Source organism: Ochotona curzoniae, unplaced genomic scaffold, assembly GCF_017591425.1.
Source record: "Ochotona curzoniae isolate NIBS_2020 unplaced genomic scaffold, NIBS_Ocur_1.0 contig_520, whole genome shotgun sequence".
NCBI classification, from domain to species: Eukaryota; Metazoa; Chordata; class Mammalia; order Lagomorpha; family Ochotonidae; genus Ochotona; species Ochotona curzoniae.
Genome location: NW_024466457.1, coordinates 1,016,441 through 1,030,150, shown reverse-complemented (window position 1 = coordinate 1,030,150; position 13,710 = coordinate 1,016,441). Strand labels below are relative to the sequence as shown.

General features: G+C 43.1%; 1 protein-coding gene across 10 annotated transcripts in view; it reads right to left on the bottom strand.

Annotated features, from left to right (window-relative positions):
* Positions 1-13,710, bottom strand: part of KANSL1 (KAT8 regulatory NSL complex subunit 1) — a 199,526-nt gene that overhangs the window by 9,290 nt on the left and 176,526 nt on the right. For all 10 annotated transcript variants that reach the window (XM_040989227.1, XM_040989225.1, XM_040989220.1 and 7 more), the window contains one exon: positions 9,039-9,210. In XM_040989227.1, coding sequence (XP_040845161.1) covers positions 9,039-9,210 — 172 coding nt within the window. The remainder of the gene's footprint in view (positions 1-9,038; positions 9,211-13,710) is intronic.

The following is a 13,710-nucleotide window of genomic DNA, read 5'->3' as shown; positions in this document are numbered from 1 at the left end:
TAGAGATCTCAAAAACACTTGGAAACTATTTCTACTAATGAAGCACTAATCTGATTCATTCATTGGACATGTATTTATGAGGTGTCTACAATGTTACCAGGTACTATACAGAGTACCACATACTGCCCATCCCTATAAAGTCTATTTTTCTTTCTTTTCACCACCTCCTACCTGGAGATTATTTAGATTTTGTATCTGACCAGATCTTCAAAAAAAATTCTTTTAAATTTCATTACCTTAATTTTGAACACTGTTTCTTAGAATATTTTTCCAAGATGATCTTGAGTAATTTCTTCAGAAAAGAGATTTCTATATTTAGAATTGTTTTCCTTATCAATCTTTAAAGCTAGTCTTTAATGGTCTTCCAATATCCAGTGCTGTACAAACAAGGGAATCTGACTCTAGGTGGTCTGGTTTTCGTCTTTTGTAAACTAGACAAAAAGAACAATAAATGTCTTCAAGTGTCTTGCTGTTGGCATGGCACTGACTCTGCAAACTAATGGGAGAAGTTCTGACATCAATCTGCCTTCATTCCACAAATGCAACATCTCCACTTATCTGTATTTATACTAGCACATACATATTAAAATGAATTTTATAAATATTAATTGCATTTTAAAATGGCAATCATGTATCTGATAATCTTAAAACTTCACAAGATTTTTTTTGTGTGTAAATGCTATCTACTTATCAGAGACTATGCTATATCTTTCTTATCTGGATAACATTTCTCTCTTTTTAAAAAAATTATTTTTATTTTTTATTGGAAAGTCAGATATACAGAGAGAAGGAGAGACAGAGGAAGATCTTCCGTCCGCTGATTCACTCCCCAAGCAGCTGCAACAGCCACAGCTGCGCAGATCTTAAGTCAGGAGCCGCTTATGGATCTTCCATGCAGATGAGGGTCCCAAGGCTTTGGGCCGTCCTTGACGGCTTTCCCAGGCCACAAGCAGGGCCACCGGGATTAGAACTGGCGACTATATGGGATCCCGGTGCGGACAAGGTGAGGACTTTAACAATTATGCAATCACGCCGGGACCCCCTCCTCTCTTTAACATTTATTTAATTTTTTTTTAAAATGGAAAGTCAGATTTACAGAGATGAGAGATACAGAGGAAAGATCTTCCATCCGCTGGTTCACTCCTCAAGGGCTGGAGCTAAACCGATAAGAAGCCATGCACCAGGAGTTTCTTCCAGGTCTCCCACTTGGCTGCAGGGTCACAAGGACTTGGGCTGTCCTGGACTGCTTTCCTAGGCCACAAGCAGGGAGCTGGAGGGGAAGCGGGGTAGCTGGGACATGAACCAATTCCCAAATGGGATCTGGGTGTATGTAAAATGAGGACTTTAGCCACTGAGTTACCACACCAGGCCTGATAACTTATTTCTTGATCTATCAGTTAGTTTGGGTAGGGCCTGCAACAATGACTTATGACAGATTTTCCTATGCTTTCAATATTTGATACTTCACACAGCAGCAAGATGTGAGTCTTTCTTGAGTTCTGCAAAGCTTTCCAGGTCATTTTAGTGTAAAAGCAGCACAGACTCTAGCTCTCAGCTCCTTAAGGAGTCATTGAGCACCAGGGACATCATCCCATCCCCAGCCTGAATGTGCACCACTGCTTCACCATGGAGTGAAATTCCCAACACTGCTTAGAAGGCACTGGGGCAAAGTGGCAGAAGCAAGAACAAGGGAAGGAAACTCCACTTGGCTACTTCAAGATGCATCCAATTAATTATCAAGACAAACATCAGGGTCCTAATTTCTACTCGGTCCACTTCAACTCTGGACAAACCACTTCTTCTACATAGCTTTCATGCATGTATCTTAAGATATTATTCTGTTTTTCACCTTTCAAAAATCACTGCAGGGATCAGGACTGCGGTACATCAGATTAAGCTGCCTCCTCATGCTGGCATCCACACTGACACCAGGATGTCAGCAAGAGTCTTGTCTGCTTGGTATCTAACCCAGCTTCTTGCTATAATGCTCCTGGGAAATCAGCCAATGATACCCAAAGACTTGGGCCCATGTCAGCCGCTTGGGAGATGCAGAAATATCCTGATTCCTGGGTTTGACGTGGCTGTTTTGTCCACTTGGGAAGTGAACCAGCAATTAAGAAAAATACTCATAATCCATTTCTTTCCACTTTCTACTCTGCCTTTCAAAAAAAATGCTGAGAAAAAAACCACTATATATCTCACCACTGAGAGTATGTGTTCTTTCTTCTCCAAAGCTATTAATACTCATTCTACTAAAACTAGATTTTTATTTTAAAAAAGATTTCTAAAGATAAGTTCAATTTGAGAAGAAGAGTGTACAGAGGAGACCCTTCCATCCACTGATTCACTCCCCAAATGACTGCCATAGTAGAGCCTATCTGAAGCCAAGAGCCAAAATCCTCCTTTAGGTCTCCCCACACAGCTGCACATGCCCAAGGCCTTGGGCTGCCTCTGCTGCTTTCCGAGGCCATAAACAGGAAGCTGAATTGGAAGCAGCAGCTGGGACACAAACTGGTACCACAGGCAGAGGTTTAGCCTACTATGCCACGGCATTGGCCTCTCAAGTTTCTAAATATTTACAGTTTGGAGGGAGGAATAAATTTACTTCATCAAACTCAGTCTTATGTGACAGGCACTGTGTTTATTCTTCATGCCTATGTCACTTAATGTACACAGTAATTCCATGAGGTAAGCAACATGACGTTTACATTCAAGATAGCAAACAACCTTAGAGGAGTGATTAACTATGTCCAAGGTTACAGTTTAGTTGAAGTAAGATCTAACATTCAAATACGGGTTTACTACATCCAGGACCTGGGGAGGGTGGGAAATTGGGTGGGCCTTCTCCCTTAATACCCCGCTTTAAACATGAAGGTAACAATATGGAAAACATACTAGTATTATCCACTTTCCTGTAGCCCTTGAACCTTCTTACCCTAATTAACTATGTAAAGAATGTCAAAATAAAATTTTATATTAAAAAAAAAAAAACAACCAAATATGGGTTTATTACATTCTCTCTCTTTTTTTTTTATTATTATTATTATTTTTTTTTCATTGGAAAGGCAGATATACAGAGAGGAGAGACAGAGAGGAAGATCTTCTGTCCGATGATTCACTCCCCAAGTGAGCGCAACGGGCCGATACTATGCCGGTCCAAAGCCAGGAGCCTCTTCCGGGTCTCCCATGCGGGTGCAGGTTCCCAAAGCTTTGGGCCGTCCTCGACTGCTTTCCCAAGACACAGGCAGGGAGCTGGAAAGGAAGCGGGGCTGCCGGGATTAGAACCGGCGCCCATATGGGATCCCGGGCGTGCAAGGCGAGGACCTTTAACCACTTGCGCCACCGCGCCGGGCCCTTTATTACATTCTCAACGCCTACACACTCTTATGGACTAAAAGGATATACAGGCTTAATTCATGGCAAAGCCTGACATTTGTCAGATTATTCCCAAGGAAGATGAAAGGATACAGAGTCGTGCAGCGTTAAAATCATCAATTGAAAGGCGGAATGATAGGGGTGGGACAGGGTGGTAGACATGCTGCACCAGAGGATTCCCTCCCCAAATGCCCAATAGTCAGTGCCAGGCCAGGTGGAGGACAGGAGCTCCACTCAGGCCCTTAGCTGCTGCCTCCTCAGAACAATGCCAGGAAGGCAGAACCAAGACTCAGTCTGGCTTTCTGACAGGAGATGCAGGTCATCCCAGGGACCTACAGTTCATCCTGGTTCCAGTCACAGAACACATTAACCACTCTTCCATAATATATGCCATGGGTTTCACGACATGCTAAAGAACAAGTTTGAATTCTGGGACTTCCCAGGATAGGAACAAGAACAAGCAAATTAAACAGCCAACATTCTCAGGGATGATTTTATCCCCAAGCTGAAAGACCTCTCTGAGAGTAACTACTGTAGCTTTCATCTGCAGGAACTGGCATCCCATATGGGTGCCTGTTCATGTCATGGCTGCTCCATTTCCAATCAGCTCCCTGCTAACTGCCAGGGAAAGCAGCAGAGGATGACCCAAGTCCATGGAACCGTGCACCTGCACGGGAGTCCCTGGCTATTGTGCTTGATTTGGTTCAGCTCCAGTCACTGCAGCCCTCTGAGGAATTAATCAGTGGATGGAGGATCTTGTCTCACCTTCTCTGTAAATCTGTCCTTCAAATAAAGTGGATGTTAAAAAACATACATTAAAAACAAAATTTTGGAGGAATAGGCATTTAGCCAGGTACTTAGGATGACAGTTAAGAAACCCACATTCTCGCACTTGGGTTTAAGAGCTGCTTCTGGGTTCTGACTCTATAGCTGGACTCCTACTACCACAAAAATTGCAATCCCAGCTCCTGTCCTCTGGATCCACAACTGGGCATTTGCACAGTGAACCCATGGATGGGAGCTCTTTCTACCTCTCAAACAACAGATAAGAAGATTCATTTATTTCCATTTCTATAACAGCTACGTGAAAAAAAAAAAACACAAAACCATCCTATCAATTAATAATCTAAAATAGCGCAGTGGTATTGATGGCAAAGATTCCCTGCTCTAATTCAGAGGGGAGAGGGAACGTGTGTTGGAATACAGCACTGCCTAGGAGAAGTCTGTCATTCACAATAACCTGAAAGGGGAGGCTGAGCTGGAATTTGTAGATGGCTCAAGAAATAGGAAGATTTCCTGTAGCCCTTGTCAGTTCAATTATCGTAATGTAAAAGGACTCCAAAAGCAGAGTAATTTTTTTCCTTTTTGTATTTCCTATTGTTCTTCCAGCCTACAACGAAACGAGGGGAAAACCAGAGAAGAGACACAAGAGATTTGGATATGTTGAAAACATCCAGGAATCGGAAGCAGGTCTGTCTCAAATCTGGGTGCCATCACTGAAAAGAAGGAAACATCATGAACAAGCAGCACTTAAGCGGAATTCATAATTAAAATCCAGCAGCAGGGTGAGGAAGAGCTGGTTGCACTCTAGTTTATTTGAGCTTTCTTCACTCTGTCTGCGATCGACACAGCTAACACATCATTCCTAGAGGACAACTACAGATAGTTACTATCCATCAGTCTGAGAAGGCACAAGGGAAAAGAGAGGACATCTTCTTGTTATTGTTAGATTAGACAACTGCTGAATCTCTACATTTTGGCAGGCTGAATTAATGACTCAATGGAAATCCCCTCTTCCTTTACTTAAATGAAAACTGGCATGATTGTAGAACACCTCCTTTGTCCTCGAGTTGAAGTGCTAAGCAGAAGCAATAGTAACTTCCCAACTTAAACTGTCTGAATAAGCACTGAGGGATAAAACTGTTTGAGGGACTCAGGATGCTATAAGTCTATGTTTTCTTTCAATTACTCCCACTTAAAAACAAACAGGAATGGGGATGGGATGGTGGTATAGCACACTAATCCTTCTCATGCAGCACTGGTATCCCAAGAGAGTGCTGGTTATTTTTGCTGCTCCAGTTCCAATTCAGCTTCACGCTGATGATCTGGGAAAGCAGTAGAGGATGGCCCAACACCTTAGGCCCTAGCACCCACATGAAAGGCCCAGAAGAAGCTCCTTGCTTTGGATCAGCTCATCTCTGGCTGGTTTGGCCATATGGGGAATAAACCAATGGATGGAAGATTCTCTAAATGTTTGGGGGGGGGGGGGGGAGAACGACCAGGAACCTGCTTACATTCACTGATCAGTGAACAAGACTGATCTCACAAGTACTACAGGTGTACATGCCCACTCTCAGAGAACAGCAGTTAACACATGAAATCTGTAGAGAATTAGAAATCTGAAACAAACTAAAATCAGAACCTCAAAGTGAAATACAGAATAGAATACAGAATTACATGAGAGTGACACAAAGAATTTCCTAAATTCCATTACCTGCATAGGCAGTTTGATTCAACTGTTAGTACCAGAGAAGATACTACAGTTCCTTATGAGGCAGTTAACAGGAAAATAAAACTGATTAATATATACTGTATCTCAAGTTACTGTTTCTGTAAACAAAAGGTGTATGAGAAAACCTCAGCTTAGGCCCACCACAGCCTGACATCCCATGATTCATTTGGCTGTTTACCTGCCACTTTCCACCATTTTCTCAAGCACACTTTATCGGGGTGTTTGTATTGCTCACTTCCTCCTCCTGCAGGACAGTTATGGGAGCCTAATCAGTACTATGGCCCGGTCCCTAAAGAACAAAGATACTCAGCACCAGCAGGTGGCGTGCTTATTAAGCTGTTTACACAAAGTTCACATTCTCAGGATTATATATACTTAACTGATTAGGTGAGTGATAAGGAAGCAAAGCCCTTCATGCTGGAGTCTGGAGAGATTACACCCTAACACCCTCATCTTTCACAGCCAGGCACAAAGCCGCCCATAATTACACATTCATTGCATTTATATCCCATCTAGACACATTTAGTGAGGCATGGAAGGCAAGACCAAGGCAGCAGACAGAATTTAGGATGAACAGAAACAGCTGGACTTAATTCTAAAACTACACAAAGTAGCTAACAGACATCAAATTTAGAACAGCTAAGCATCATATTCTCAAACACTTAATAGGCTACCCCAGACATGCAATGAGTTAAGATAATTGGGGGCTTGTCATGGTTGCCTAGTCAAGTCCTTGCCAACCATGTGCTGGGATCCAATTTGGGCACTGGTTTGCTCTGCTCTCCATCCAGCTCCCTGCTTGTAGCCTGGGAAAGCAGTAGAGGATGGCCCAAAGCCATGGGACGCTGTACCCATTGGGAAACCCAGGAGAAGCTCCTGGCTCCTGACTTCAGATTGGCTCACCCCTGGCCGTTGTGGCTACTTGGGGAGTCAATCAGTGGATGGAAAGTCTTCCTCTCTGTATATCTGACTTTGAATTAAAAAAAAAAAAAAAAAAAAAGGCTGTTGTTAGAAGGTGTGTGTGTGTGTGTGAAGGAAAAGCAGTATTCTGGGGAATGAAAATGAAGATTGCACGGTACTGCGGCACACTGGATGGTGTCATGGCACAATGAGTTAAGTCACCCACCACCTGTGAAGCCAGCATCCCCTAACAGAGCATTGGCTGTATTTTTTATCATGTTTTCGTGAACTAGCAGATGGAAGATCTCCAACTTTCACCTTCTCAATCTACCCTTCCTTTCAAATAAAAGAAAATGTTAATATTATGGTTCAGTTAAAAACCAGAAAATATTTTTTATCCAACTTTGGGATGTAAATGCGTTTAGCTTCAATAACTGAAGGAAGTATCTTCCTTTTAAGTCCACGTGGATTTTAGACAAAGTGAACCACAGACAGTGGCAGGACATAATTAGTCAAAGCATCATCAGGGCCTCCTGGGTCGTAACTGGTAGGATGCTGGAGCCAGAGATGGGATTTGGAACCAGACACTCGAATGTAGAACGAAGGTACTCCTGTTAGGCCAAACACCTCTCCTCCTAACTTCAGTTATTAATTTCATTAACCTTTACTGTATGACAGATAAGGCACATAATTGTGTCATGAATTATAGTTTACACAAAATTAGGTACTACCTTCACTTTAAATAAAAAAATTGAGTTTCTAAAAAGATTTATCTATCAATTTGAAAGTAAGAGTTACAGAGAGGGAGAGATGGAGACAGGTCTTCCATCCAATGGTTGACTCCCAGGTGGTTGCAATGGTCAGGCTCGTGGAGGCCAGGGCTAAGCCTGGAGCTCCCTCTAGGTATCCGATGCACGTGGCATAGCTTACTGCATTACGCCATGAAATCAGCCTCTCCCACCTCTTGTTAATTTTCTTCTACACAAGGAAAGGGTGTTCTTTTTTACCATAATAAATGTTGTGTGAATCATATACCAAAGTGAAATTTTGGATGCCAAGGACACAGAACAAAGGCACCATTTCTAAGAATTCATACATACTCTGCAGGAGCATTCTCTGCGATGTAGGTTTAAGAATAAATTTTCAATTTTTTTTTTTTGGTGGGAGAGCTGATGTGTCTTAGGTAAATGCACCAACTGTAAAGCTGCCATCCCCATATGGGTGCCAGTTTGTATCCCAGCTACTTCAGTTCCAATCCAGGTATCTGCTAGTTGCTGGGAAGAAGTAGCAAATGCTCCAAGTGGTTTCGTGGCATAATGCAGTAAGCTGTGCTTGTAACACCACTATCCAATACTGAAGCATCAGTTTGAGTCCTGGCTTCTTTGCTTCCCATCTAGCTCCCCACTAATGTGCTTAGATAAACAAAGACGCACAAATACTTTGACCCCTGCCACTCATGTGGGAGACTCAGACTGAATTCCTGGCTCCTGGCTTCAACCTAACTCTGGCTGTTGCAGCCATTTTGGAGAGAACCAGCAGGTAGGAGATCTCTCTTCTTCTCGTTGCCACACAGCCTTTCAAATAAACAAACAAGCAAACAGCTCTTAATACAAAACAAAACAAAACACAGAGGTGGGGAAATAGGTGGAAAAGGAGGACCAGCAGAAACAGGCTTGTCCTGCAGGCAACTGGTAGAAAATTATTGTATGCTGAGTATCCACGCTTATGTATAGCCTGGAAAGTCATCACATAACCAGCTACCTCAACAAGAGGACACTCCCAGATAGGAATGCCCATTTTGTTGTATATTATGGAATACAGACAACACATCTTTTTTTTTTTTTAATTTGCATTTGCCAAAGAAATTTATTTACTTACCCATTGTCTTTGTTTTGCATTGTATTGCTTTAGTAGAATACCAGACTGGGTAATTTATACAGAAAATACATTTGTCTTTTATGATTCTGAAGACTGCAGACAACACATTGTAAGAGATATACATGGACCAGAGATTTTTCTGTACTTGGAGGCAACTGACTCTAGGTTCCTACTGACCACTCAAAGAGCCAAAGTGCAATCTGCATAAGCTGGATTCAGGGGAGATCCGGTTTGTTGGATCTCTTGTACAAAATTTTAGAAAATGAGTTTGTTGACAGGCAGTGTGACCTGGAGACTACCTGAACTGCACCAGGAGCATAGCTGATTTCTTGTACTTAATTTACTGAACTTCATATTCTGTAGTCTTGCTTACCATCTGGAAATGCTAGAACAGGATGAACACAAGCGTCCAACTGGGAAAGACGTTCCAACAGAGGGGCTTCGTAGTGGATTTCAGGAGGCACGATGGTGACACTGCCTGAACCACACAGTGCACAGAAGGGATTCACATCACAGCCAGAACGGAGTGTGTTGTTTCGGTGAACCTGTGAAAAGCAAAACCAAATTCAGAGATAATTCGGCACTGGTTAAAAGCCAGCTCCCTTGTTAATTATCCTGAAAAATCAGAAAACCTTTTAAGACACCTATGTGACACTGATAATGAAAGCTTACTCAGGAATCTGTCACCTTAAAAGATGCTAACTCTGCCTTGTTGAGAACACTTCACAAACCCTGTGTTTTCACCTCCTTGTTCAACTTCCTTCTAAGATGAAGAGCTGGTCCACAACGAGATGGGAATTGACTTGTCTTTTTTAGTAACTTCATTCATGAGCTTTCAGTAACACAGCTTTTTCAATCACACTTCTGTATCTCCTCCACAATTCAGACGGTCTCAAGAGGGCAGAATACTCAGGCTACCAGGAACACACAAACTACTCTTTAAACTCGTCTGAAACCCACTACTACAAAACTCATGCATCAATTATGGGAATGATTTGTAGAAAAAAAACAAGAAAGTTTTTGGGTTAGAAAAATGAGACAAGATCCTAGAAGCCAGGTTCTATCAAGGAAAGCCAAGAAAACATCCCAATTCTGTAAACCTGCAAGAACTGCATTTATTTCAATCAGACACATCTCTTGAAAATGGCTCTGCTTTGTGGACATGTATAAGAAAAACAAACAATGTGTTCTTTTATCAATATTCCCTAACTGTTTCCATCTAGCAACCGTATAGATGAATGTCAGAAAAGATTTTCTGAAGGTCAGATTGGGCAAATTATACTTCAGCAATAACTTTTTTTTAATACTTTACTGGGCCTGGCGCGGTGGCACAGTGGTTAAGGTCCTCGCCTTGCACGCCCGGGATCCCATATGGGCGCCGGTTCTAATCCCAGCAGCCCCGCTTCCCATCCAGCTCCCTGCCTGTGGCCCGGGAAAGCAGCAGAGGACGGCCCAAAGCTTTGGGACCCTGCACCCCGTGTGGGAGACCCGGAAGAGGCTCCTGGCTTCGGATCGGCATAGTATTGGCCCGTTGCGCTCACTTGGGGAGTGAATCATCGGACAGAAGATCTTCCTCTCTGTCTCTCCTCTCTGTATATCTGCCTTTCCAATAAAAATTAAATAAATCTTTAAAAAAATTACTTTATCTAATCAGACTGAAAGGCAGGTAGACATGAGTGAATCTTACACCCACTGTCTCACTCCTCAGATACAACAATTGGGGCAGAAGCAGGAAGCAAGAACTTGCACTGAGGTCTAGGTCTTCAACAACAGAAGAATGACAGGGATCCAAGTACCCATAGCTGCCCAGAGCGTCTATGAGCAAGAAGATGCAAATGGAAATAGAGCCAGCACTCCAATAACAGACACGAGTATACCAAGGAGCATCCCAACCACAGTGCAAACTGTCTATTCTGGAAGCAAAAATTCCAGTAAGAGGCAATCTGTTGATGCTACTGAAAGGAAAAGATACTAACCATAAAGATGACATTCCTGCACAGACATAACCTTGTGCTTTTGGGGAAAGCATCATTCTGTAAGGAGACATGACTATACCAACAGGGATGAAAATCACACCGTATACTAGATGAATGGGAAAGTTTAGGAAAGCAGGTTAGAATCTAGAAACTGCACCAAATGTTGAATATTAAAGGCTAGAAAAAGATTTTCAAGTAATCAAAACAAGAAGCCCTAAAAAAGAAACATTTATTTCCCCTTATATATTGCCCCAGAACATCAACAACATTCCATTTTATGTAAAAGACTACATTCCTTGGGCCCGGCATAGTACCTAGAGCAGCATGCATTGGGATCCCATATGGGTGCCAGTTTGTATCTTGGCTACTCTACTTCCCTTCCAGCTCCCTGCTAGTGGCCCGGGAAAGCAGCAGAGGACAGCCCAAAGCCTTGGGACCCTGCGCCTGTGTCAGAGAGCAGGAAGAAGCTCCTGGCACTGGATCGGATCAGCTAAGGCTGTGTAGCTACTTTGGGAGTGAACCAGCAGACAGAAAATCTTTAACTCCGTATCTGCTTCTCTCTGTAAATTTGACTTTCCAATAAAAATAAATAAATCTTTTTTTTTTTTTCAAAGATTTATTTTTTATTGGAAAGTCAGATATACAGAGAGGAAGATCTTCTGTCCGATGATTCACTCCCCAAGTGGGCGCAATGGCCGGTGCTATGCCGATCCGAAGCCAGGAGCCAGGAACCTCTTCCGGGTCTCCCACACGGGTGCAGGGTCCCAAAGCTTTGGGCTTTGGGCCGTCCTCGACCGCTTCCCCAGGCCACAGGCAGGGAGCTGGATGGGAAGTGGAGCTGCCGGGATTAGAACCGGTGCCCATATGGAATCCTAGCACGTTCAAGGTGAGGACCTTAGCTGCTGGGCCCAATAAATCTTAAAACAAACAAACAAACAAACAAAAAAACACCACTATGACTATATTCTTCAAGTGAATAAGTAAGTGGATTTAGCAGAGATTAAAAAGATAATGTCAATGGGGGGACAATGCAATGGTGTAGCAAGCTAACCCCCTTTGAATGTGGCAATGGCATCCTAAATGGGTGCTGGTTTCAGTGGCAGACACTCACTTCAGATCCAAGGTTTGGGCCCCTGAACCCACAAGAACTGGTAAAACCTTCTGACACCTGGCACAGGCTGGGACCAGACCTGGCTGTTCTGTCCATTTTGGGAATAAATCAGTAGATGGAAAATCTCATCCTCTTTCTGTAATGCCTTTAACACACACAAAAAAATTACAAAAACAAATTTAAGAGTTGCCCTTTTGGAGTTCAACTTTACTTGATATCCACTTCCGGGGCAGAGAGGTGGAAACAGACCAATTAACTGAACAAGCTGTAAGACTAGCCTAATAAAGAGAAAAGGGCTGGAGATCTAGGTCTGCACATGGCAAATGTTGCTTATGACCTTAAAAAAGTCAATAAATAAATAAATAAATAAAAAGCACTCGTAAGGTGAAAAACTAGCTATCTAAATCTATTTGGTTTTTTTTTTCTTAAGATTTTATTTATTTATTGGAAAGTCAGAAATACAGAGAGGAGGAGAGACAGGAAGATCTTCCGTCCAATGATTCACTCCCCAAGTGAGCGCAACGGCCGATGCTATGCTGATCCAAAGCTGGGAACCAGGAACCTCTTCCGGGTCTCCCACATGGGTGCAGGATCCCAAAGCTTTGGGCCATCCTCGACTGCCTTCCCAGGCCACAAGCAGGGAACTGGATGGGAAGTGGAGCTGCCGGGATTACAACCGGCGTCCACATGGGATCCAGGTGTGTTCAAGGCGAGGACTTTAGCTACTAGGTCACGCCGCCGGGCCCAATCTAAATCTATTTGTAAGTGGAACATTATATTGCAACCTATGTCAGTTTCTAATGCTACCCTAGATAAATGTCTAAAACATTCAGGATAAAATAAAATCGTTATAGTAAAGCACAAACAATATGCAAAGAGAGGCATATACAAAAGCACTGATGTGAATTTTTAGTGAAAAAAATCACATTATATATAAAACCATGGGGTCTGGTGCAGTAGCCTAGAGTCCTAGCCTTGACCACACTAGGTTCCCATATGGGCGCCAATTCTAATCCCGGCAGCTCCACTTCCCATTCAGCTCCCTGCTTGCAGCCTGCGAAAGCAGTTGAGGATGGCCCAACGAAAGCCTTGGGACCCTGCACCTGTGTGGGAGACCTGGAGGAAGTTCCTGGCTCCTGGCTTCAGAATGGCACAGCACCAGCGACTGCGGTCACTTGGGGAGTGAATCATTGGACAGAAGATGATCCTCTCTGTCTCTTCCTCTTTGTATATCTGACTTTGCAATAAAAATAAATAAATAAATCTTAGGGGGGGAACCCTGATGTTCAAATGCTGTACATTTCTGAATGACACTGAATCAGTAAACTCAACATGTTTGCTTAAAAAGGAATTGTTTAAGATTAGTCTTCTTAAAGATTTATTTTTATAGGAAAGGCAGATTTTTACAGAGAAGGAGATACAGAGAGAAAGATCTTCCATCTATTGGTTCACTCCCCAAGAGGCTACAACAGCGGAGCTGATGAGATCCAACGCTAGGAGCCAAGAGCTTCTTCCAGGTCTCCCACCTGGGTGCAGGATGGGAAGTGGAGCAGCTGGAACACAAACCAGCGGTCACGTGAGACCACAGCGTGTGTAAGGCGAGGATTTAGCCACAGAGATATCACATTATGCCCTAGCTTGTTTTTTCAATGAGGACCTCAAAAATGTTAAAGAACAGATGATCTCCATTAATTAAAATAGTGGGGGCCAGGGTTGTGGCAGTGGGTTAAGCCACCTATTCCCAGGTATGCATCCCACATTAGAATGCCAATTCAAGTCCTGGCTGTTCCACTTCCAATCCAGGATTCTGCTGATGCTCCCAGGACAGCAGAGGATAGACCTCTGGGCCCTTGCTACTCATTCGGCAAGCCTGGATGGAGTTCCAAGCTCCTGGCATGGTCTGCCCCAATTCTGGCTATTGCAGGCATTTAGAGCCAGTAGGTGATGTTTTTTTGTCT